Source organism: Pempheris klunzingeri, chromosome 8, assembly GCF_042242105.1.
Source record: "Pempheris klunzingeri isolate RE-2024b chromosome 8, fPemKlu1.hap1, whole genome shotgun sequence".
Classification (NCBI taxonomy): domain Eukaryota; kingdom Metazoa; phylum Chordata; class Actinopteri; order Acropomatiformes; family Pempheridae; genus Pempheris; species Pempheris klunzingeri.
The window spans coordinates 19,254,175-19,281,150 of record NC_092019.1 but is presented as its reverse complement, the minus strand read 5'-3'; the positions used below and the strand labels follow the sequence as shown (position 1 = coordinate 19,281,150).

At 41.8% G+C, this 26,976-nt stretch overlaps 2 protein-coding genes across 2 annotated transcripts; both read right to left on the bottom strand.

Annotated features, from left to right (window-relative positions):
- Positions 1-130: 130 nt before the first annotated feature.
- On the bottom strand, positions 131-8,523 carry ddx61 (DEAD (Asp-Glu-Ala-Asp) box helicase 61). Its single transcript, XM_070834986.1, has 13 exons — positions 8,354-8,523; positions 6,587-7,436; positions 6,125-6,188; positions 5,927-6,031; positions 5,331-5,460; positions 4,787-4,933; positions 4,480-4,574; positions 4,270-4,392; positions 4,050-4,178; positions 3,539-3,719; positions 3,363-3,464; positions 3,002-3,223; positions 131-2,587 (listed from the first exon to the last, which is right to left on the bottom strand). Exons 2-12 carry the CDS (start codon positions 6,763-6,765, stop codon positions 3,009-3,011), a joined length of 1,470 nt encoding a protein of 489 aa, XP_070691087.1. The 5' UTR covers positions 6,766-7,436; positions 8,354-8,523; the 3' UTR covers positions 131-2,587; positions 3,002-3,008.
- Positions 8,524-8,685: 162 nt separating this feature from the next.
- Positions 8,686-26,060, bottom strand: bcl3 (BCL3 transcription coactivator). The gene is made up of 9 exons (XM_070835498.1): positions 25,286-26,060; positions 24,401-24,521; positions 17,091-17,199; positions 12,132-12,333; positions 10,881-10,969; positions 10,683-10,760; positions 10,140-10,307; positions 9,559-9,658; positions 8,686-9,468 (listed from the first exon to the last, which is right to left on the bottom strand). Exons 1-9 carry the CDS (start codon positions 25,803-25,805, stop codon positions 9,350-9,352), a joined length of 1,506 nt encoding a protein of 501 aa, XP_070691599.1. The 5' UTR covers positions 25,806-26,060; the 3' UTR covers positions 8,686-9,349.
- Positions 26,061-26,976: the final 916 nt, after the last annotated feature.

Below are 26,976 nucleotides of genomic sequence, written 5' to 3'. Positions count from 1 at the left end.
TACTCCCAAACCTGTAACATGATAACTCAAAGAGCAGATGGATTTTCCACTGACTTTGTGAGACTTATTCATCCACACTTACCAAGACACTGAATCTTGACACAGACTTAGAAAAAACAAAAACAAAGAGTTGGAGTCAGTTGGACTTTAATGCATTTGAGGCGCCGGCGTCAACACAATTCTTGCCTGTCAGTGTTAACACAGAATCTGGTCATCATGTCATGACGGTATTTCTCCAAAATGCAGTGATGGGACAAAATGGTCTAAGGTTACAAACCCACTCAGAAAATGTCACACGACATGTATTAATTGAAGTGTTACTTGCACTGAGGCTAAGTAGTTGGGGGCATCAAATAGGGCACTCCAGAGGCACACATGTAGAAAAGAAGGGCAATTACTACTTCAGATGCTTTAGATGAGGGCCCATACTATGTGCCCCCTTCCCTGGTGGGGCTTGGCAGTAATGTAACAGTCAACCAAAGAACCAGCAAAAGCTGGCTGGAAATTTCACAGTATTAATGTTTAAAAGTTGATTTTGTGCTGAAATCAAAAAGTCCAAGGCTGGTATACATTCGCAAAACAAGAGCAGCTCTAGCTGGTCATATTTATAATTTCTCAAATGATCAATGCATTCGTTTCAAATTAGTAAAAACTGCAACGGTGCTTTCAAAAACAGACTGACTCAAAGGAATTGTTTGGGTGATGTTTTACCAACAATACAAAGTTTGGACAAGGGCCTGGGCAAAGCAGAGGTTTGACATTAGTCTAAGGCACTCTGGAGGGAAGAAGGGCCACAGAAACTACACTTGATGGCTGAACAAGTTGGCTGGTTTCAACTTGCTGTTAACTAAAGCCCCTCTCATCCCGTCATGGTATTCACAGATGACCACAAGACCTGAGAAAATGCTGCCTGATGCTATGGCTTTAAAAAGGTTCAGAGAGTCTAAATACTGACTTAATGTGAATATTAGATCTGTGCTTTAACAAAGCGTACTACAGGGTCACTGACATCACTCCGTCATTCAAATTTCTCATTTCTACAGTAAACACTTAAATATAAAGGAGGAGCAAGTTCATTATCAGCAACACTGTTTCAGGTGCTCTGTGCTGGAGCACCGTGGTAACTCGCTTTTAAACACTTAAGTGGTCACATTGGTTTCTGAAGCCATCTGTAGTATTATGTAATCCTTTGTGTATGCAATTCTTCTCTTCCAACTTTGGTTCCCAGTTGATGGATGTTAATTTGGTTAAAACTATAGACGTCTGTTCAGTCAGCCTTGTTTTTTACTACTGCATCCCTAAATCTTGACAAGAACGCTGTTGAGCAAATAGAAATGATGGCCAAAGCCACTTAAATAACTACACTCAGTGGCCACATTATTAGGTACACCTGCTTGTTAATGAAAATATCTAAGCAGCCACTCAGTGCATTAAAGCATGCAGACATGGTTAAACTGTTCAGACCATCAGGAAGGGGGAAAAAGTGAGCTAATTGACTTTGACTGTGGAATGATTGTTGGTGCTTTTCTCCTGAGATTTTCACACACAACTTTATACGGTTTATAGACAGTCGGGGACAAACACACACACCCTGATTGGCAGCTATGAAGGCAAAAGTGCCTTGTTAATGAGAGAGGCCGGAGGAGAATGGCCAGGCTGGTTCAAGCAGTGAGCAGAGGTATGCAGACAGGATCACTACAACTGCACAGCAGATGATTAAAAAAAAATGTCACCTGGTTTTGCAATTTCTGCAGCGACAAGCAAATGGTAGGGTCAGAATTGGACATTAGCACAAATACATCAACAGGTCATGGTGGTTGTGGCGGTGTAATGGCTTTTTTGGTTCACTGTTAGCCATTAACACTGACTGAGCATTGTTTAAATGCCAGAGCCTTTCTGAGTGTTCATGCTGACCGCGTGCGTCCCTAAATGGCCACATCTTTTAATGGTTATGTCCTTGCAGGATACCATGCCACATCACAATGACTCCCCTCCAATTGCCTCCAGTCACCAGATCTCAGTCCAACACAGCACCTTTGACACGAGGTTAAGCACCAAATCCACAGCATGAATGAGCAGCTGACAAATCAACAGCAACTGCATAAAGCTACCATATCAATATGAACCAGTCTCTCTAGGGAATGTTTCCAGCATTTTGTTAACTACGCCATGAAGAATTCAGGCTGTTCTGGGGGTATGTGGGTGTGGGACGATCTGCACAGAAAGGATGAGAGTTGAACTTTATCCTCAAAGTCTACATTTTCATTCACATTTTCATTCTTACAGTCAAAGTACAAAATATGTAAAGAGTGGCTGAGTTCAATGACAGACTTGAACAGTAGCCCAAAATCACATATACAGCGGCAGAGAGGTAAACTAATTGAAGTAGCGGGTTTCAATGGGGAAGATGACAGTTTGCTTGCATATGTGCAGACAGAACTGGAGATTGATGTAAACTTAAACTGCAGATGAATAGAAAGTCAAAATAGACCATTTTGGTGGCAAAGTGGAGAAAATAAATCTTCACATGGAATCTTCTGCGATGCGTAGCCAGTGTGGTGTGACGAATGCCAGGCGCCATGTTTCCCTGAAGAAAAAAAAAAACAAAAACACAAAAGCCAAGTTAGAATTTCTGATTACTACCATGTGAATGAGACACAGCTTTAGCAGACCTGCAGAGCAGACAGCTGGCTGTGTGCGCTGATCAGCTCTATCCAAATCCATGTTGACTGCTGTGGTGCAGTCCGAGGGGGACGAACTTTGACCCATCACCTTTAAATCCTGTAAAACTTCAGTTAATCTTCTTGATGAAAGAGGATATAAGCCAATGATTAGCAATGCTGCTAGTATTGGCTCTCTTTCATGCCGAAGCACACTACAGACGTGTGGAAACATCCAGGTTTATTAATATACCAGGTACCAATTACGAGTTATGAATACACCAGGTACTAATTTAACATGGAAGTACCACGCTTTTTTGTGAGCGGTTGGAAGAACTGACCGTTCATTCAGGCTGCTCCCTGCTCCTTGTTTTTGATTCCACCAGCCACTCCGTCATCATCATCTGGATCAACAGAGTGAAACTCTGCCACATACAGACTCTTATCAATGCTGCTGGGGATGGGCTTAATGTCAGTAACCAGCTGATCCTCAATATTCTTCAGGTTGTAGCGGTCATCTGAAGTAATCAGATTGATGGCCAGACCCAGGTGACCAAAACGCCCTGAGAGAGAAGAGACAGTGTAGCTATTATGTACTGTTAGTAATAGGATCACAAAGTGAACCTGGTTGTATCAGATATTGAAAGCAGTAGCTGTAAACAGAACTGGAGTGTGACAGTGTAGAAACAGGTTAATTTTCACCTGATCTGCCAATGCGGTGCAGGTAGGTCTCTGCACTTTTGGGGAAGTCAAAGTTGATGACCACATTCACTGCCTGGATGTCAATTCCCCGAGTGAACAGGTCTACAAGAGAACAGGTATATTAGTCAACCTGTTGGCCACTAATAACTTTAAAATGCAGAACTCCCTTTACCTACCTGTGCAGACCAGGTTTCTGCACAATCCATTCCTGAAATCATGGAACACACGGTTCCTGTATTCCTGCATCATCTTTGCATGAATGTAGAAGCATGAATAGCCCAGCTGAGTGATTTTCTTGGCCAGAAGCTCAACCCTCTGAGTGGAGTTACAGAAGATGATTGACTGATTGATCTGAAGCTGTAACAGAAACAAAGAAGTAGGATTATAAATGATTTATTTCTTAAATTTTATCCTATGGGACTACTGAAGCTACAGTTAGTTAGTTACTATAGCAACATAGATACAGTCACCATATACATGTACTTGTGTACAGAGTCACCAACATACATATCAGTCAATTTTGTGTAAAATGAATTTAAAAAATGGTTTAAGAGTAAAACAATCAGGCTTGAAACTTTTAACCAGAGATGGCAGAGCAGCACTGCTTTTTTAGCCTGGTATCCAGTTACTCTTCAGGATGGTACAGTTCTTTAGACCGTTTAGAACTGGTAGGTGCTAAACACTCACCCTAGAAAAGAGAGTGTTGAGGCAGTGGACCTTCTGTCTTTCAGTCACATAGGCATAGTACTGAGTGATGCCCTTCAATGTCAGTTCCTCCATCAGGTTGATCTCGTACGGCTTCTTCAGGTGCTTGCTCTGGACAGCAAATTCAGTGTATTATGAAGTCTAAACAAGATTTTAGATTTTTTACGTCTACAGAGCCTCGAATTGCTGTATGAGTTCTTACCATGAATTTTTGCACACTGACAGGGAAGGTGGCGGAATAAAGCAGGATCTGACGATCCCTTGGCATGAAGGAGATAATATCTTCAATCAGGACCACAAAATCCTGGGATAGCAGCTTATCTGCCTGAATAAAACAATATTTTAAAAAAGCCCATTTATAAACAGTCAACGATACTGAAAAGTGAATTGAGACATTTTGAGCCAAACCCACCTCATCCATCACCATTACTTGGGCCTTATCTACTTTTGCCACACCCTTCTTGATCAGGTCTAGTATCCTGCCTGGTGTAGCAATCACTACATGCACTATAAGGAGAGGAGGAAAGAAAGTCTTTGAAAAACTAGCAAAACTTAAATATCAATAAAAAATACATATGAGTCATGACTTGAGAGCCACAAGATAAAAACATTCAATGTAACACAGTGCAGTAGCTTTCAGGAAAGAACTGCGTATCTACAGTCATCTTTGTGGGAACACCCCCTTTCATTATCTTGAATATTTACGGCATGAGGAGTACCTGTCTCATCAAGACGCATGATGTCATCCCTCAAGTTGGTGCCACCCGTGGTAGCCATGACTTTCACACCGCCTAGGTGTTTGCTGAGCTGAATGCTGATCTGGCTCATCTGTAGGGCCAACTCTCTAGTTGGTACCATCACTATGGCTGGATTGAGACAGAAATGGGAAGGGCTGATGAAATGCAAGGGTTGATGGGATGCATGGAGAAAATTAAATGAAGTGATGCTCTCAGAAAAATTAAACCTTCTATAGTCGCACCAAAAACCCTGTTCACCAGCAGTAAAAAGAAACACACTGGGTAGAACAACGCAGTGATCATGGACCAAAGAATCTGTCAAATGTGCTGAAGCCTTATTAAATCAGGTGTGACTGTTACTTTACACGCCAGGAGAACAATATTTGAATTGATTGTTAAAAGTAGCAAAATCTGCCGACGGACACCAAGATATTCCTTCCAATTCTGCTTCTGTTTGAAACGAGATCCCTCTCTCAATTTCATTGTCTTGAACAAGGACCCTCTCATCCTCTGAGCAGAAACTCACCCTGGATGTGATCCTTCTTCAGGTCTATCCTCTCCAGAAGTGGGATGAGGTAAGCTCCACTTTTTCCTGTGCCATTCTTGGCCCGAGCCAAAATATCTCTGCCTGACAGAGCAATGGGGATGCTTTCCTCCTTTTGGCAGACAGACAAGTCCAATCAGTACAGCAGGCAAGGTTTGCTGGACATACATTTGACTTGAGGCAAGCAATAACGAAGAAGAGATACAAATGACTATCCTATTTCTTCCTGAATAAGACTGCAGTGTCACATCACAATGTGACAGTACCTACTACAGAGAAGAGCTTCTATAACTGCAATTACACCATTCATATTTCATTGGTATGCACATGCAAGAATACGAGTTTATGGGGTAGTATGATCAAATGTCTTCAGAGAGGAGGAGGATGTATAATGACTGAACAAGTAATTTTGTGAGTGAAATCTAGACCTTCTCGAATTTGAAACTGAAGTAACATTCATTTTTGTTTAAATTTTGGCCTGCATGAAAAGCCGTTAGTAAATTTTCAGGCAGCCTCAAAGTTTACTAAGAAAACTCCAAATCATGAGCAAGTGGGCAAGTTCAAGTATCTTTACATACCTGGATAGGGGAGGGTTTCTCCCATCCCATTTCAAAGATGCCCATTAGAAGTTCCCGCTTTAGGCAGTAGTCTTCAAATTCATTTCCCTTAGTTGATGTCACATCCTGGGACCAGAGCAGAAGCGTGACATTTTGGTTTAACAGGACCTAGAGGTGGATGTGAATGTTGCCTGCTATATCAAATAAAAGTTACCGTACCGAAGTTTTAACCCTGTTGTCTTTCTCAGGAAGATCCAGGCATTTCTTCCAGTCATCACCAAACCTATTAAATTGTAAGAATCGGCATTGTTAAGTTTAACTAACGGTTACACTGACAAAAGCAAGGCTCTGAAATATAGTGAGCCCCAAAATAAAGCTTTTTTTGGCAACCCACTGGGTTACTGGTCAGGAAATTAACTGTTTTCCTTCACAAGTAATGGGATTTCTAAAAGTACTGAAATCAGATATTCTCATCTTGGTTTAATGTTGTTTACACAGGTTTGAAGTCAACTTTATCGTGTTAAGAAAAGCATATTAGAAGCTTTGTCCTCTGGGAGGGAATCTAATTCATATTTAACTTGTTTTTCAGATTTTTGCAACAAGTGTAAGTAATGAAGCTAAAGAACCTATACAAAAACATTTCTTTCAGTTCAGAAGTTAAGTATGTGGAAAGTATCTTACTTGATGCCTGCGCTGCTCTGAGGAATGCTGGTCATTTTCATGGGGGCACTGGGCTGTTGGGCAGTTGCAAGGAGTCCTGACTGTTGTCCAGCTGGCTTAGTCTGTCCTCGGAGCTGCCCATTTGCTGGTTTGTTCATTCCAATCATTGGTGCTGGGTTTGCTGTTCTTGCTGTAGCCATGGGTTTACACCTTAGCGGGCAATTTTCCTAAGTGTATGTCGAATTTATATTTGTGTGTTTTTCCGCTGATCCGTTTCTCTTTAAGCACCTGTGTACAAAAACCTAAAAGCTGGAAAAATAGCTTTATTGTATCCTTCCTTTTTAAAGAATGTATTGCGTACACAAGCGGACGTTCAGACCTCTTGAAAAGAAGAAGTCTGAGTGTGAATTCTGTCTATTTACAAGACAACTCTCCAAAAAAGGGAGAAATTAACATTCATATGAATAAATAAATCAAATATGTGACCAAAACAAAATCTTACTTTTCTCTCACAAGTACCCTCATCCTGGCTGTATAATGATCTTAAATTTTCTTTGTGTTCTTCCAGTATCTTGGCTTTTTTAAGTCAGAGTTCTGCGTTTATACATTCAAAATGGCAAGTAACAAAATATGATCTGCTTGGTCACGTCTCAGACTATTCATGTGATTTGTCCCTGTGACATCAAGTCTTCAAACGTCTTTCCTGGTGCTCAACAATGGCTCAAAAGAAGTCAGTCAAGCAATATTTTCACACAGTCCACCACTCTGTGGTTCTCTTGTTCCCGACTGCTTTTTTTGCAGCTGCAAAAGTTGAGATGGCAGTCTGCAAAGCGCTTTGGGAATTGCTGATCAACAAAAAAATCCAGAGTACCTGCCAGGCAATAAAAAAAAAATGGTGAGTGGTTATTTCAGAGTATTGACAAGAGAGCGAGAAAATAACAGTACACTCCACAGTGAGCAACCCAAACTAACTAGACTTAAGATCACTGGAGATCAATAACGTCATTTTAGCTGTATGCAATGGCAATGGCCATCTCTAACAAGCTGGAACACAAACAATGCCACGTTTAGCAATCCCATAAATACTCACCGACAACAGCTAACGTAGACTGCAAGAAGTTAACCACAGCTAGGTAAGAAATCAAGAACTTCGACTCAGCTGTTTAACGTTAGCTGAATTAACAAGAAGAAAGTCGTGGAGTTAACAGCTCAGTTGTAGCACTGAATGGGAATAATCAACTTTGTCACTGCGACTTTGTTGTGATACCTTGGGTACGAAGCTAATCTTATGCTAACCTAATAACAGTAGCGAGCGAAGTCGACTGGCAGACCAAGTTATGTTCACAGCTTGCTAATTAGCCATTTTTAACAGTTGCACAGAACACAAAGTTAAGCCACCCCACCGAGGATTGTCCAGTGGGTCTCTGCTTTCATGCACACTTTGTGTTCACTAATCGATAGCACAGTTAGCTTGAAGGAAGTTAATTAGCACGTCTATAAGCAGCGTTAAAACTTTTTGTTTAGCAACGTGGCTTTAACCATCAAGCTAGCAAGCTAATGTTAGCGTTGTGCTACGCATTGTGACTGTTTGTGAGAGGGATCTTATTTCAAACTGTTCATCGAGAGACGGTGCACAATCCTGCCTGGACTCTGTCGGTTCGCACCTGTCGCTTCGACACTTTTATTCAACCTGAGCTAACGGCTAAGCTAGCATGCTAATGTTAGCTTAGCTAGTACGCGTTACCGATAACGCTAACTTAGTTATATGCTTGAGAAATGACTCGTTACCCAGTCGGAGACAGATGGTACTTCAGCTTTGATACATCCACCCAAAGTCTTCCCCGTTGTGCCGTTGCTGAACGTTATACCGACCGTTTAATAAAGTTTGGTAAACACTCGCTATTTCGAGAAACCAACGAGTTCACACTCTTTTGTCTCTTCTTTCACAATCTTGGCATTTCAACATGGCCGCGCACTCGTTTTTGGGCTGGTTGTTTGCGCCTAAGGCCCTCCCACTGACCAATCACAGCGCTGCTTTCAAATCTGCACGGACTACCGGAAACATCGTCCATGAGGACGAACTGACAAAACAAGACAAAGGTGAATCTGTTGGACAGTTTTTATATAAAAATATCTACAACTTTTGGCAACAATAAAACAACACGCAAAGCCACATGTACATACAGACAGACCTGAAAGGTACTGTGGATGATATTATGTCATATGATTATAAAATGGCAGAAATGTTACTGTGCAATATTAAGCAGCTCAAGTTAAATTGTCAAGCTTTACAGTAAGCAGACTGGATGCAACTCTCTACTGTCCTCAAAAAATACACTTTCTCACTGAACTTAGGCCCATGTCCATCATTTACTGACACGTTCAGGCTGTCTCAAAACAGTTCTTCATGTTCAGCTTTGAGTGCATGCAGTGGCAAATGTCTGTTCTGTAGAGAAATCCAGCTGATCTGCAGCAGCTTGTAGCGCCCAAGCATTAGGGGAGTGCACATGGCAGCAGCTGGATGAGTGGAGACGTTGCAGGCACTCGTGTCCATGCAAAAAAAAACAAACTCCAAGGAGGGACTCTAACTATGACTATATTTTGTCATGGAGACCAGGAAAAGAAGGCCAGCTTATTGGGAAGTCTAATATCAGGTGCAGTCTTTTGCTGGTCTCTCATCCCATTGGCAGAACCTTCTCCTGGATGTCCTTTTGGACTATGAAGTCTCTTTGTTGGTTGGCTGTGTGGAGGTAGTTTCAAGTTGCTCTGACAAATAATTTTGAGCTATTTAAATTGAAATAGAAGCGCAGATTGAGTCTTTGAAGAGTGGGAGGCGCTATGATGAGGGGTGTATGGTGTAGTTGAAGGCGAATATCCATGACTGTGGATGGGAGATGGGGACCCTAAAGGAGAAGAAAATAGATGAACAAATGAAATACTGTGATTTTAGTGACGATGTGTACTTGTATGTGAACTTGCCTGCACGTTCTTACCATTTTCCGTTAAGTTGCTCCCATGTGGTGAGACAGACACACAGCGTTGGTCTTGAACTCTTATCTGATTGGAGCCTCTTCCTCGTAACACATCTGCTATCTGCAAGAAGGAATTACAGACTGTTACAACCTTGTCTGCATGACTTCAAATGAGCATCACAATGAGCTATAAAAAAAAACAACTCGAGTCAAACTGAAGTATGGGAGGGGAAAACACTGCACCATTCAAGTCTGTCCTCTAGAGGGGAGGATACACACATAGCTTACTTTCCATCTCTGGCTCCAGCGATTTCTTCCTTCTATCCTGACCACAGCTGAGTCAAGAGTCTAGATTTTGCAATTGTTTGCATTTCTTCTGACGTAACTTGAGTAGCAAATGGTTGGGATTTTCCATCATAAAATTACAGTGAATGAAAGTTTCCACAATCACAAGAAAGGCATTTATAAGTCAATTTGGTAACCTTTTTTGGGGATGAGCTGAAATGTCTAACAGTAGCAACTCATGACTATAAAAAAAAGAGGCTTAAACAAAAAATACAATAAGAAAGCATGTATTCTTTTCTTGTCACCTCCTCACTCACTTTCTTGTTCTTGGCCACCATCACAGGGGTGTCGTTATGGTAGTTCTTGAGACTGCTGTCGGCTCCACTCTTCAGCAGCAGCCGCACCGTGTCCACCTGACCTCGGCCACAGGCGCTGTGCAGTGCTGTGTTCCCACTGTATGACTGGCTGTTGACATCGCAGCCACTCTGCAACAGACAAATAGAAGAAGTTGACACAGACGTGATTCATAAAGGAGGCCAGAGTTGATGAACTTCAGCATGGAAACTGAAACAAAAGGGTGCGGGTGAGTTAGATCAGATAGGTGAAGATGAAGAAGAGAAAATGCTTTTAAAAGAACAGATAAAGGCAGGAGAAAAGATAATTTTGCCCATGTACAACACATCTGCTTAAAGCTATACTATGAATATGTTGCTGCAGTTCTTTGAAGGCCTTATCTATAAGCTAGAAACAAACTCAGTATGAAGCTTATAAGCTGGAAAGAGACAAACAGACTTATCAAATAGAGCTGAGTCACAACCCTTCCCTCCCCTCTTTCCTCCCTGCCCACACAACCTCATTACCTCAATGAGGAAGTGGACCATGTCTGCGTTATTGCTCTCCACCGCATGCATGAGAGGACTCTGACCGCTTTTGATGTCCTGATAAAAAATTTTAAAAAGCACCATGGGAAAAATCAGAGGATAAAGAGACAGTAAATTCAAAAATTGTGATGTTGTGAAACTTAATCAGCGCTGAGTCAGTAAAGCACAGGGACTGACCATTGCATTGATGTCAGCTCCGGCATCCAGCAGCATTCTGGCCAAATCCCTGTGACCACGCAGCACAGCCAGATGGAGAGGGCTCAAACCTGAGGACAGGGACAAAGCAGAACATCAGTTTTACAGCAAGTAAATGCAGACATACACATAGACATACAAATGGAGGTGAATGCATGTACACACTCCTGCATGAGCTACTGTGCACATACCTCCACTACCTCCACACACAGTATAAACTCTCAGAGACACAAGCAAGGCAGCATAGAGCACATTTTCTACACAAAGGTAATTTAGTATAGTGTATTATGAATCTTATAGTGTATAACAGTAGACTGCAAAGAAACAAGAAGCTGAGAATTGCCGAGCTACAATGGCCGTAATGTAAGTCCTTAGGGCAATAGCACTTTTAGTGCTTTTAGTGGCTGTTTTTGCGAGTGACAGTCTCAGATGTTACATTACAGAAAAGATCTCTACAGAGATAGACCTGTAAGATCCTTTTGTTTAACAGGAAATAGCCATTGAATCCCTTGGTCCAATGCCATTAAACTCTATTGACAAAGACAATTATTTTACATGGGAGTTGACCTAATGCAAGCAAAATAACTGATAAAGGCAGCAGTAGACCAGCCACTCCAATGTTCTGTGAGGTAAAATTACTGTTTTTGTCAATGGAGGTTTTAATAGTGCAAAGGATCTTACTTGCCTGACACTCGCAATTTCCCCAAAGGTTTACGTTGCAACTATTAAAGTGGCGGGGAGCAGGGAAAGAAGCCTGTGTGTATTTTGGGGGGTTTCTCTTGTACTCAGTCTTGTTACTTTAACGCTAAAGATGTCTCTTGTGTTGTGATATGATACCCCAAACCAAAGAGGAAGGATGTGCTCTTCTCTTCCCACCCACACACCCAAAACAACCGACCTGACCCCTCCCCAAACAAGCTTTCACATTTCTGCTTAGGAAGGTAGCCCATGTGGTTGTTGTTCTGTTACCAAATAGATCTGTGTACGTCGTCAATGCTGTGACAAAATCCATTTATGATATCCAGTTTTATCTAATACTCTTAACTTGATAGACTGTTCGTGTAATCGTTTAATAAATCATAGGGAATTCACTGAGGAGGAGGTGGTTACAAAAATTACAAGGCTTTATCAGATTAAATCATTTAATGAGAAGAGCTAGTAAGTCATCCTAGACCTTTCTTTGGCAAAGATATCTTCAGAGCTATAAAACTTCTTCTGGAGGCCACAACTTACCCTGATAGTTTCTGATCTCCAGGCATGTGGAGGACGAGGAGGGAGACAGCACAACAGAGAGACAGTCACGCTGGTCGTATTCACAGCAGAGGTGGAGCGCCGTCTGGCCATTACGGTCCAGGGCAGCAGGGTCGGCCCCCGCTTCCAACAAGACCTCCACCATGTTTGCCTGCTGGGTTATGACTGCCAGATGAAGGGGAGTCTGAGGGGGAGGATGAGAGCAAAATGACAGTTCAGACAAACCAGTGTATTCAGTTCCATAACCACAGAAAGCAGCACACGGTCTCTCAAAATAGTTTGTACTATTCACACTGCAACACACACTAGATGGCATTCAGACAATGTGAACCCCCCACTAATGCTGAACAATACTCCCACTCTCTACATCATTCCTATCGCTTACAATTTGAGATAAATAGACTTCTTACCCTGCATAGATGCCATTATTTCAAATCTATCTATTTTGATACGTCTTCTGATATGAAATCCCAGCAATCCAATAATTTGGTCCCTCCCCCAAGTTTTTTTTTTTTCCAAATTGCAAATCCATCAAAGAAATAGTTCGACATTTTGGGAAATAAATGTATTTGTGTTTGGATGGAGAGTTACATGAGAGGATTAATGCCACTAATGTCTGTATGGTGATTATGAGGCAACAGGTAGCTTAGCTTTGTACCAGGACTGAGAACAGGGAAACAGTTAGCCTCTCTTTGACTGAAGACCAGCACCTCTAAAGCTCCTTTATTGACATGTTATATCTTGTTCAATCCATACAAAAGCCAGAGTGTAAAAACTCACCTCAAATCATCATTTCTTGTTATAATATAGAGCATTTGTTGGCTCAGTGCTGGCAGGTGGATTTTCTAACATCTGGAGAGAGTCACGCTAGCAGTTTCCAATCCATATGCTAAGTTAAACTAATCAGCTTCTGGCTGTAGCTCCATATTTACCATACAGACAGTAGTATGATCTCCTATAACTCTCAGCAAGAGAGGCAATAAGCATATTTTCCAAAATGTTGAGCTATTCCTTTGAGTTTTTAGATATTCTGCTGTTAGACAGGCAGACCAACAAATCAAGACTTACGAAACCATGAGCTCTATGGTGTAAGTAATGATTAATAGATATGAAATGTGCAGGGTATAAATTTACAAAATCAGCACATTATTGTAAGTGAGGTTGGAAGAGTGGAATTATTTCTAGTAAATGCCACCTTTAATCTCTAACCGGTTCTACAGGTTAAAGGTCAGTGGCACAATAAAACAATGCCTGCAAAGACAGGCCAGTGCCTACAATGGGTAAACAAGGAACTATGTGAAGTTATTCCTTGTACACATCAGGAGATCATTAGAGGAAGACACAAATATTACGTGCATTTTCGCCCAAATACACAAGCACACACACAGTGCCAAGATTTATAGCTGTGACCAGCCAAATCAAAGTGGCCGAGTGACAAAGATGAGACCTTTGCACCAAATATCACAGTGCAAACACGAACAACAGCGACAACCCGAGCATGAGACTGTGTGATTAATCCAAAATGAGGAGGAACCTGTTCTGAGAGACAAACAGACTGCAAGGACGGGGGAAAAAAAACATTACACACAGTTCACCAGGTGTTTGCCTGGATGAATCTACCAAGTGCTGAATGAAATCACTTGAGCAATCTAGGATGTTCCTTTGGATGAGGTCAGCATGTATCATCCTGGTGATACTTATGTCAACCCTGGCCAGGGAGTGCACTGACAATCTGCTGTTTGAATTAAGCAATAGTTCAGTCATAAGGGGAAGTCTTTAACCTGGACTTTTTAGCTTCTATTCAAGTTACACAATAAAAGCAGCAATCAGGAACAGATAGTTTCTCCAAGTTTCACTTTTGCTGTATTACTACAGTAAGTGTGTGTGTGTGTGTGCTGGGGGTTTGTTCCAGTAAAGACTATTAAAAAAAAGGTAGTCGTGGGACAGCATCTTTGTGGAATTCCTCTAGTGTGTCAATGCCAGTGTTCCTCCCTTCATCTCCTGTTTCCGTGAATCCTATGACTCACCCACACACACTTACGGACAAAAAAAGACAAATGTGCGCACACACTTTCACACACATGCAATAATATCCCTCTGTAAAATGTACATTCTTTGAACTTCCTGTAATCAGCATATACTGTTGAACAAAGAGCTTGAAAAGCAGCCACTATTTTGATGTCACACAGCGCTAATGAAACTGGTGCGAGAGTATCCTCTTCAATCATTTCCAGAACATAAGTCATTACCTTTCACACTAAGGCCTTTTAAAGCCTTCAAAATAGGGCTATTGGAGTTGGCAGAGTCTAGCTGTGGCTTCCTGTAAAGGATTTCAGAGTGACTAAAACAAAAATCCAGCAAAGATAAGAGGGAGGGTGGGAAGGGAGGCGGGGGGGTGCGGTGGGGGTGGGGGGTTGGAGAGACGAGGAATGAGGAAGAAACGGAAGCGGCAGAGGGGAGTCCAGGGGAAAGACAGGATAACAAGGGAAAATCCCTTCTCTTTCCCCTGGGTCTGTCCTCGCACACTTGCATTCCAGCAAAATGAGTGGATCAACATGAAGGAGGTGAAAAGACGACAGGAGCTTTCTGGGCATGAAGAACAGCCCCGGGCTGTAGGCAGTGCCAAACACAAAGAAAGGTGGAAGGCAACACTAAGAGAAAGAGACTGTTCTTCTGTGGTGAACACTGGAGGGTGAAGCCAGTCCTGTTGCACAAATAAACATCACACGCTCTTATGTCAGTGTTGCTGTCAGTTATACTGATAGCATCAGTCAGTGCATCAGTTATGGCTAGGAACTCTAAATCATCTTAAATTGTATGCAGCGAGAGCTTTGAAAAAAGTAGTGAGAGAGCTAGACAGATAGAGAGACAGAGACAACGAGAGAGAGAGAGAGACACGCGCAGGAAGGGAAAGTCCCTGCAAACTACCCTCTGAACCTGAACTGAGAAACAGCCCAAAGCAGGGGGGGAGTCATGTGACTTCTCGGAAGGATACTAAAGCACGCACAAACACACACACATGTCTCACTCATGCACACACACTCACACTAGAAAAATAAATTGACATGCCACTAGTGTGCACATGAACAAACTGGAAAAAGTCATGTGAATTCACATGAATCTGAATGAAAAGATATCAACAGTAAAGATGTGTCTTTAAAGAGGAAGTGCTACAAATAATCATTGCAGCTGTAAAACATGCATTATAGAGGATGTCTTTAACTAATGTGACCATTAGTGCATGTTTCAGTGTGGGTGGCTCTTGGGGATTCAGTCCCCAAAACCCACTGGTGTCAGCTGTGGCGTGTGTGCTAGTGTAGCACCACTGATAGCATGACCAGTGTGGGAGTATCAAACAGCTGTCTCTACCATCATAGTAGCTCACAGAGTGGAAGGCAAATCAAGCACTGACACTTGCACTATTGTTCAGTTACGGTACTGATAGTAACACTCTGTCAAAAAGTTCTATATGCAAAACCACAGAAACCCGGGATTTGTCATCAATATTGGAAAAACTGTAATTTATTTTTTTCTTTGTCTTTGGGAAGTTGGCCAGTGCCAGAAAGTGTGTCCAGGTCTGCCTGGTAAACTTTATGTTTTGAAAAATAAAAAATTCCCTTGTGTAATTTTGCCTGTTCTTAATGCCTGGTATTCAGCTAAAACCACACAATCTGGTAGGCAAATGACTGTAACAGGACCTGCGCCTGAAAATCTCCCTTTTTGATTACAATTGCATATGGCATAACAAATGTAACCGTGTGAAAAGATAGTGTGTGCATGTGTGCCTCGTGCATGCATTTTCATACATAGGGCAGACACAGGATATCATGAAACCTATGCTGCTTCAGCCTCAGTGAGGAGAAAAGACAACAACCAATGATAGCACCAGCATTATTTCTGGTAAGTGAGCCTGTGCTGTCCTGTGTGGTGTGAGAACTAAAGCTCTGCACTGGCTCAGGTGGTTTCTCTGTTGAAGGATGAAAGAGAGAAAGCAGGCAGAATGCAGAGGTAGAGAATGTGAAGGGGTTGACTGTAAGGCCATTCATTGGCTGGGACAGCCCTGGATTGGGAAACACTCTTAGTACACATTCCAGTAAATACACCGTAGCTTATCCCTTATAATGTAGTGAGTTCAGGGGCGCAGCCACTTTTTCAAAAGAAATAAGAAAGAAATACTCATTGTGTCTATTTAATATCACTGTAAATAGCCAAAATTTCCCAGTCAGTCAGATTCTTTATATGCATGAAAAAAGCTAAATATATGCTGGAATAAGAGTTGAATGTGAGCAATTTGAGCCATGTAATTTTCCAGCCTGTTTGTGTGTTTTTAGTTAAAGCTAAGAGGTGAGTTCATGACAGTTCGTGGGAGGCACACTTTGCTTTGCTTAATCGTCTTGGCTCTCTCCTCTGAATTTCACAACATGGCAAATCCAACATGCTAACAATGAAAATTCTAAGTAAAACTGAGCTCTAGAAAACTATGTACAAAATAAAACAGCGTGCTGGAAAAGACACTAGTCCTTCCCAGCATGAGCATGGCTTTGGCTTGTGGCAAGAACAGGTGGAGAAACCAGGAAGGGTGAATTCCACTGCATAACCATCAGCGGCCATGACTGTAAGAGTATGTAATAACACAGTGCAAGGCAAGGAGGAAACCAAGGCACTTCCTCTTTCATTCTTTTCCATGTTACTGTTATCAGAAGGGTGAGGCAGGGGAATGTGTTTTACATGCGGTGGTTGTTGGGGCAGAAGTGTCAAATCGCACTTGAATTCCACGTCTGGCACACTTTAAAAAAACACTGCCACATTTGAAAGGAAAACAAAATGAACTGTTAATTCGAAGTCTGATTTCGTAAACATGATGATAGCGGCTGTGGGTGCATGCACCTATGCTTTAATAGACAGAAATGTGGCGTGTGTATTAAAGTGTATTTGTTTTACCTGGCGGAGATTGTTGTAGATATCGAGGCTTCTGCGAGCCCACATCAGCAGTTGGATCAGTTGGTAGACGATAGCAAACTCCCCCTGCACCACAGCTATATGGAGAGCTCTGTAATGAATACAAGAAAAAAAAACAGATGCATAAAGAATTTTCTGATGGTATGCACCTGGGTCTTGTCACTATTTAGTTGTTTTCTTACTTTCATGGTTTTTGTATGGATTAAACCAATAAGATATAATATGTTCATTAGTGAGTTTTTAATGTGCTGGTATAGGTGGATTCTGAAAAAACATACAGAAGAATGAAAATCACTCATTCTCCTCAGGGGCTCTAAACTTATCCTGTGAAGGACGTCTGGAGAAGAAGTGAAGAAGTTTTTTTTTGTGATCAGCGGCAGCAAAATCTACTTGATCACTTGATCTAAATGATCCCACTGACGGTTGTACCAAGGAGCTCCACAGATGTACATGACTCACACAACCCTTATCACACCCTTATCAAATGTAAAGGGGAAACAACTATCTGTGGTCGCTATGTGAAGCAAAAGAACAAGCGCAGGCCAAAGTTTAGGACTGGGAACGGCAGAAAACAGCATAGCAGTTTTCACATTTTTCTTTTTCATTCTGTCAGAAGAGGCAGCTTCCAGTAAGAGCTGGTTTTTTGTCACTTCCTGTTGTCAGTAACAATGGCAGCATTCTTTATCTCTGTGTGCTGTGAAATCCAACCATTAAGCTTATGGTTTCAGACAGGGGCTTTCTGTAGGTTCATTCAGTCAACTCCACCAAATGGATAAGTCATAATCAGACATGCAGTACGATCGTAAACCAGGAAACAAGGACGCTTCTTGTGAAGTTAAATGTACTCTTGCACAGAATTTGAGGTCAGAAAATACATTTTACAGTGACAAAAGCACTTGCAACACTTCCTCTCAACTATGTGTCCCACTGACATGAAGTCATTAACAACATTTCCTGTCTGAGAAAATATATATTACAGACATATCTGAGCAAACAGAAAACGCTCCGATGTATACTGCTAAGCCCCACTTTTGGACACAACATTTTCCTGCACATTTTATCGAAACTGGTGTATGATTCAAGCAAAGGTCATTCACATGCTTGCATGTATGCATGCATGCATGCATGCATGCATCTATCTATCTATCTATCTATCTATCTATCTATCTATCTTGTGTAACTTTTTGGACTGATGTGTAAAAGTCAGCATAATGTATCTATCACATTATGTCACATGTAACACAGTATCATGTTACTCTAATTATCTCTTTCGGCCACATGAAAACCAAACAGTTAACATAATCTCTATATTCACAATGGAGACATTCAAATTCTTTGACAGCTTGATGAAGGCAAGTATGAACAGAATAACGTGTGTGGTCTTTAACCGAAGGATAAGGATGTGCCAACCCTCACTTGGTGGTTGCAGGGGGAAAAAGCCATGCTCTACTGTCTCTACTGAATGCCTGTGTATATGATTAAACAATCTAAAAAGAAACTGCCAAAAGACAAATGCAAATTGCGGATACGCCGTATGTGCATGTGTAGTTATGTGTAGTTATGTGTAACACACGCATGAGCAAGCATGGACAACTTGACAGTGTGAGTAAAAAACAAAACACTGGTGTGAGAGAAGGTGGATCCGCAACCGAAATAAACAATCAGATGATTTGCTCCTGACATCAGAGCAAACAGCACAAAAAGCAGAACTGCATGTTGGAACGGGAGTGAGCGCTGTGGTTCTTTCCTCAGCTGGTCCCTGTTCCTGTAACTGAGCTCAACACAGTGAACAAATCTCATCTATCATATAACATATTTACTGTACATGCTATCAGCTACCCATCATTTGCCTTAAAAAGCCCCATACAGTGCCTCACCCATAAATCTTGCTGCAGTGTATCCACAGTCAAATATACAGTAGTTTCATGCTGTTCCAGTATGAGTTGTCAAGAATTTGTCATTCTGATGAAAGTGTTTGATGCTTATATGCTCTGTTAAACAGAGAGCCATCTGTTTATCAGAGCATCTTTCCAAGTATTAAGCTAAGCTATTGTATCAATAGCTGCCTTCATTTAGGCCTGAAGTAAGCCTATCTCTTTTGACATACTCTTTACTAGCTGCACCCATCTCTCTCTTTTTCTCTTAAGATGAAACTGTACTGTTGCTAGTTCCTGGAAGTGGGGCATACCACAGCCCCAGATAACCCCAAACACAGCGGCACTGACGCAGACAGGAGACCCAAGCTTGCAAGGGAGGAGACTGTGAGAAAAAAGACAAGGCAGTACCCATTTTGGTATGGAGGGTGAGGACACAGCCAAACTGAATGATCACATTGCAGCCGAACACATCCTGTGGTCTGTGGACCAGCTGAGCTATGAGGTTATGTGTCAGTGTGTGTGAATAGTAAACAAAAGAGAAGCAGAGACGCACCACAGTCCGGCTGACGAGAAATGACAGCTTTACGTCCCATTGTATCAACTGCATTGATCGTCATAAAGAATGATGTGCTGAAAGTATTCATGGGGGAAATCTAGGATGATCAAGCAGTTAATTGTTTCGTGGGATGTTTTTTTTTCTGAGAGCAATGCTGAATTCATCATAAAGGGAACATCTACAATTGTCAAAAGCCATCACAGCACAGAGTTTACAGTAATGCACTCAGTTTTAGCCTTGAGTCAGTCAGAGAGTTTTTGAGTATGTCATGCTCCTTTGAAAGTGTTGTTTGAAAGCAAATCTTTGTACAGTGGTTGAGCTCAGTCCTTGGATGATGCAAGATAATGAGCATTAATCGGTATAAATATCAGTTGAAAACTTGGGTTAATATAGTTCAAAACACAGGACACAATCTCATAGTAAGTACTAACTCATGTTCACTCTCTCAGTGACGTTAGACGATAGTAAAACAGGTAAGAGGAGGGCTGTGGACTCTTTTACAAAACCTTAATGAACACAAATACAGTATCTCAGTTACTGTCAATTCTAAGATTACATCTAATGATTAGTTTAATGAGGTGGTGGAGGTGGTACCTTGTTTGGCACTGTGGGCTCACACTTTGAACCAGTGTTTGCATGGGTTCTCTCTAGGCACTCCCTCCCTCTCAAAGACATGCTGGTTAACAGTGGAGTCTAAATTGTCAGTAGGTGTGAATATGAGTGTGAATGGTCATCTGTCTGTCTATGTGACTGACTGGCAGCCTGTCCAGGGTATGCTCTATCTCTCGCTTAATGGGCTGAGATTGGATGGATGGATGGATTAATGATGTGTGGCAGCCTGCATAGTACATGATACAAAATAAGCACTCCACTCCAAAATAAGTGAATGAAAATTGAGGTACATCAGGTGATTAGCTGCTATGTTGGTGAAATTACAGTACATCTTAGCAAAGCTCAGTTATTCGCCATTATTGTTGTCGTGTTGTTCAAGTGGCGTGGTTCTATGGATTGAAATGTTGCTCAGTTGGTCCACTACTTTGGTCCAGACTGGCATATCTATTAGATGGATTCCTATGAACTTTGGCACAAATATCCATGGTCCGCAGAAGATGAATCCTAATGACTTTGGTGATCCCCTGATGTTTCCTGTAGTGCTACTATGAGGTTAATATCATTTGCAATTTTGAGTGAAATTTCTCCACAACTATTGAATGGATTGCCATGAAATTTGGTACTCACATTCAAGATGGATTTTAATAACTTCTGTAGTCCCCTGGCTTTTCATCACACTCATATGTTACTTTGAGACCAAATACCTAAAAACTAACTGCATTTCCATCAACCTCAACTGCTCTATATGTTTATTTCCAATTAGCAAATGTTGCATGTGAACACACTAAACAAAGATGATGAACACAGTAAACACTATCTGCTAAACATTTGCATGTTAGCACTACGTAGATCACAGTAGCATTTAGTTCAGAGCACCATGGTGCCTATGTGTAGCCTCAAAGAACCGCTAGTGTGACTGTAGCATTTTAGCCTTGTTTATGAATTTGTGTGTGTCTTTTCATAAACAAAAACTTGAATGTTTTATCCAGTTCAGTGCATGTACAGAATCAAAATAATATGTGTTGTGCTGACATGCCAAAGCAATGTGAAATTATCTAAGTCTGCATGACAGGTAATGATCCAATAAAGGTGTTGACAGTTTCAGTAATCAGAGAACGGCCAAACTCTGCATAATAGTAGTGTTGGTGTGCAGGTAAATGCACTGACTGACTGGAAGCACGCAGGAATTCAGCTGTAAGAAAATGAAGACATCTGCACATCACACTCACAACACGACAGTGAGGATAAGCATATGACACATAACACAGAAATGGAGAGAGAGAGGGAGATGATGCTGATAGAAAGAGAGCGGTAAATGAGGAAGTGAAGAGCGGATGTTTGGGTTTTTTGAGCCCATTCATTTAAAAACACAGAGAAAAAAGAGAAAGACAGAGACACCTGAGAAAAACCGCAATCGTGTTTAACAACTGAGCAGCCACTGGTTTTCCCGAAACTAAGGGGCTCAGAGGCGCTGAGAACAGAGGATGAAGAGCCAATTGACGTAAGAACCTTCACGCACATTATGCATGCGTTCACGCACTCATGCACACAAACACACACACACACGTACATACAGACAGTGTGAAAAGGACAGGGGGCTGCGAACGCTTCCTTCTGCAGAATTCACACAAAGTTTCAACAACCACAAAGCAATAAGTAGGCAAAGGTCTCGACTTCAACACAAGGGGACTACATTTTGTGAGAAGTCTCTGCACTGCAGCTTTTTTTTTTGCATGAAATCACCAGTAATAAGATAGTAGTCATATTAGTTTTCAATTTTTTTTGTAAGATGCTCTGTGTCAATGATTTATTGGAACGACACAGCAAGACAAAAATCTAAATCAGGTGATAGGGCACTAGTTCTAAAGAGCCATAAAAGTATAAAGATAAAAAAGTATTTTTCATCATGGCTTTTTTCTAAGACTCAACATACACCGTAATCTTCTCACTCCCTTGCCACTATCTGTTATGGCAGACACGTGATTATGAGCCTCTGAGGATGATATGGGACAGTGAGCAGCTGTGACATGTCACGGGACTTATGAGTCCCCTAAATGTTGGTCATCACAAGTTTGTTTCGAATGGATGCAAATGATGCTGATACTTTTTGAAACCACAACATCAAAGTGCCACTTAATTCTTGGACATGCTAGTTTTTTCAGTCACATGACTCTGGGTGTGTGTGTGTCTGTGTGTGTGTGTGTGTGTGTGTGTGTACGTGTACATGTGTTCTCATATCAGCTTGACATTTCAGTTAGTGTGTGGGTGGGCATCAAACCCTCAAACAAAGTCAAGTAACCATGCGTTAAAGTTTAATATTTGCATTCATGTGGTCTCCCAAATTGTCTTGTGTACAGTATTTCTCATTCTCAACCGCCTCCATTCTATGCCCTGAGAGACTTGTTAACATAAAATTATAAGTTGTTCAGCGCACACATGGACAAATGTTAGACATGCCTAATTAATCAACGGGCTCAGACTCAAGTGCTATAGCCTTCAGATTAGCGTGTTAGATCAAAGCACCCATTGCCACTTAATGAGTTATTCCTGATCTACACTAAACCAGTTCTCCTTCTAGAAAGTGAAACAGCAGCACAGAATTTGGTTGGATAGGAGGGGGCACTGACTGTACGTGTTCAGTATACAGAAACAGGTGAGTCACAGAGATTATAACAAATAAACTGAGATGATACAGACGTCTCACAAAACCACATCAACAGCTTGTGCAACGCCAAGGATTTTGTTTATGAGGTCAGATCGTCACTTGTTGAGACTAGCGTTGTTTGTGTGGGTCTAGCCCAGTGAATCCCTTCTATTGACATGCTAGATATGTGACCGTTCCAGTTTCACTTTTTATGTTGATGATATAAAAGTTTTGGCTGAGAAAATAGTACTTTATGTGTCAAGCCTGCAGAGAGGCAATATGCAGGTTGCAGTCCGTCATTGGCTGGTAAGAGGCTATGATGCAGACTGAACATGTCACTCTGCATCATAGCCTGACTGTGGCTATAATGCAGACTGTGACTAACATGTCACCATAGGAAAAACTAAGGTGTAAAAAATAAAATGAATGCTAGCTGACCTCCATTTGACTGCTTCGGTTTCAGGGTTCTGTGAATGCTGGCTCACATGTCATGGCTTACTGGGACGTTTGAATTCCTACTCCCACAAATCAAAATGTCTGCTGTGGGGGTTCAGGTAAGGCAAATTTGAGAATGCAGACATACCAGATTCATGAATCAGCAAGCACACACAGAGATTATGTGTAAAACCTTAAAGGATAGTTCTTAAACCTGTTACTTTTTTTTTTTTTTTTTACATGTTTTAGGTTCGAAAGGACTGGTAGGTACATAAAGTTGGGGAATTGATCTAGCAGATCACCTCTGCCGGCAGTCAAGAATGGGTGGCGAAACAACCTACAGTGGCTGAAATGTAATCCTTCGGGGTAATTGTACGTCCACTAAAAGTGCTTGTTTTTACTAGGCTGAGATTCTTTGGGCCCAAGTTTATCAGTAAAAAATTAAAGCTGAAATACTATAAAGAACATTTTAGGCTGAAATATTTCTATTTTTATCATCTGCATGTTTAGATGTAGCTACGTATGTCCTGCAATCCACTCCTAGGTGCCATTTTTATTATTGACGTGCAGAAAGTTATGTGGGCCTATTGTAGTTTGAATTAAAAGTGACCTTTTAGAAAAAACAATTCAATGCAAAGAAAACAATGTGCATCCATTTTAAGCCTTGAAATGAATCTGTGAAGCATTTAACTTACAGTTTCAACTGAGTCTAACTTTCATATTTGACAAGCTTGCAAGTCTCGAGTCATCACTTCCAAGAAGTTAGGACTATTTTTGCATATCAAATTAAAATAGTACTCATTAAGTAGGGTGGCACAATAGTTCAAACTCTTAGTCTCTGCAGGTGAAGATGTGAGCTGGGTCTGCTCAGTCTAAACAAAACGACAATGAATCTTTCCAGTCTGCTGGAAACCTCATGAATACATATGACTGTGGAAGATTTCAGGTCTGTGATGTTTCGACTGCTAACACATCCGTCAGACTGAAATTTGATGATTATGAAAATGCATGAGGAAGATGAATCATGATCCTCTAAGTTTACTACATGCATCATTGACTTGTTTTTTTGTTTTTTTTGATAGGTGGATGGATGGATCTGCTGTGTATATGACACCAAGAAAGTGACCTCCTAAATACCGACATAAGGTATTCGAAAACATTAACATACGTGTCTCCATCTTCATCTTGACGTGTAGCCAGAGTCATGCCAGCCAGCGGGTATCCAGTTTGGTGGGCTAGGGGGTAGTTGAGCTCTGGGGTGGGGGGCAGACAGTTCACTGGGTAGGGACCTAAGTAGGAATGACAAAGAGAGTGAGGCAGAGACAGTGAGAGGAAGAAAGGCATAGAAGGTGGGAGGCAGAGAGAAAGGGATGGAGGTAAATGGAGAATGAAATGGCTGGGATGGCAAACAACTCATTTTTTTGTAATGAGGAAGTGTGCAACTGTGCATGTATCTGTGTGTGTGTGTGTGTGTGTGTGTGTGTGTGTGTGTGTGTGTGTGTGTGTGTGTGTGTGTGTGTGTGTGTGCGCGAGCTCAGCAATCAGTCATGAGTTGACCCAGTACTCTACTTTGTCAGTGAAGACTGAAGAATAGCTGCAGAATTGCTGACTGGACATTTTCTCATTGATTCAGCTGTAGCTGCCACATCAACTGTGACTCTGTACACTTTCACACTACTGACTAAAAATATCAACGAAGAGGGGAGGGTGTGCTCTGCTGTTACTGTTTTAAAAGTGCCTGACACTGCAGGTTGTGCCATGCTGTGCCTTTGAACCCTAAATTGTGTCTCTAAGTCATCCTTACCATTCATCAGAGGGCGCAGAGATCCTATGTGCATATGTGTCACAACCAGCCTAATCATTTTGGCCACTGAAAATAATAGTGTCTTTAGAAAACAGGAGGACCCTTGAGGAAAATGTGTGCCACTGGCCATAAATAACGCTGAGTTGACGAGAACTTTATAGAAACAGCAAAACTGTTACGCATAACAAAATTCAGAAACTATGCTTGTTACACATGAGAGTTAAATAACTCAAAATCGTTCACGCTTACCGTAACCAAGCGGCTGCAAAATGGGTATGGGACATAGATCTGCCTCTTCAACCCGCCTGCCGCTCACTGCCGCTGCGGCGAGCCTGCTTTCAGCCACGGCTCGTTCCAAACCACCGGGGAACCTTTCCCGAAATTTCAAGTTCGTATCCTCAGCAGGGGAACGGCGGTCTGCACTCTGTGGTGGATCCGGTGACTGCCTCCGGGTCTCCGGCTCGACGGGAATCGGCCGTTTCCTAAAAGGAAGACTGAGGGTCGATTTGTCCGCTGGACGTTTGCGAGTCGCGCTGGTTTCTGACCCCGGTGCGCCTCTGACCGCGGGGCTGCGTATTTCCAAACTGTCCGTTCCTGTGCACGCCGGGGGTGCAGGTGAGCCGCCTGTCACCCGACTGTCCCTGACGCGTCCTTTGCAGTCCGGAGTCCTCGACCCGGTGCTCCCACGCTCTCGGTTAGTGGTGCGCAGATCCAGCGGCGCGGTGGCAACCGACTGGTGGTCACCGTTCATGGTCATGATCCTCGGCATCAACTGGGGGCGAAGGCGCTCGGGATGTGAAGAAGTCTCAGGTGTGAAAAGTGAGTTAGTGAAAAGTCAGTTCATCCAAAGTGTCCAATAGTGCGCAATTCCCATCCCCATGAAATCAAATGGGCAGCGATCAAATCATCACTTTGTTTCCTTTTTTCACTGGAGTGCTTTAGAGTTCAAAATCATTGAGTCACAATGCAGATTTATTTTCGAGGAAGAGCCAAAAGAGGTTTGGTGTAGATAATGTGTATCCCTGCGCACCTATGGCAACGACTGCAGGTACACTGCAGTGCTCATCTGCTTTAATGAACGTAGTCAGTGGCACTTGGCGGTGCTTTCCCCTTTTAAACCGAAACAAACCGTATAGTGGTCCTACATCAAGGGAGGGAGAGAGACAACAGTGCGTTAAATTCACAATAATTTCTGCATTTCCGACCTCTCAGACATCTGTCTGTTTTGCATGCAAGTTCAAAACATCTAAGTTCTCAAGAAGTTCAATGAGAGGAAAGACGGATCGATGCTTTTGCCGGTGCTCTGAGCACGTCGCTGTGCAAAATGTGACAAATCTGACTAAATCTGAGGACTGTTGCGCTGAATTTTATTGTCATTGCAGTTTTCTTTTTTGCTTTAAATGGCACTCTCGTGTTGATTAAAAAAAAAGTATTTAGGCTGTTTTCAAACGCGTGGAGCAGCTAACACAGTTTCATACAGAGAATGGCTAAAAGTTCAGACTAAGTTGAATGTAAGAATATGCCAGTTACGTCTTTTGCAGGTAAAATGTAGTTTGCAAAAAAGTGTAAAAATGTATTTGTTTTTGTTCTGAAAGCCCCTAACAGACTGGCTCGAGGAAAACATTGACTTTAACAACATGCAATGTGCACAATTCCACACTTGAAGCATGAAACTGGGCACATTACCGTGGTCATGACCGTTTTGAGGTGACTTCCTTTTTGAACTTTTCTATGCCCTCTTAAGGATGTCATGGAGGGGATTTTTTAAATGTCATTTTGATCACATGTTTCAGCCAGCAGACATTATGTTGATTTTTACACCTCAGTCCAAAAAGTTACACAATGTCTAGATAGATAGATAGATAGATAGATAGATGTACTTTATTGACTCCAGACTGGGAAAATGTGTCGTTACAGCAGCACAAATAAAATAGATACAC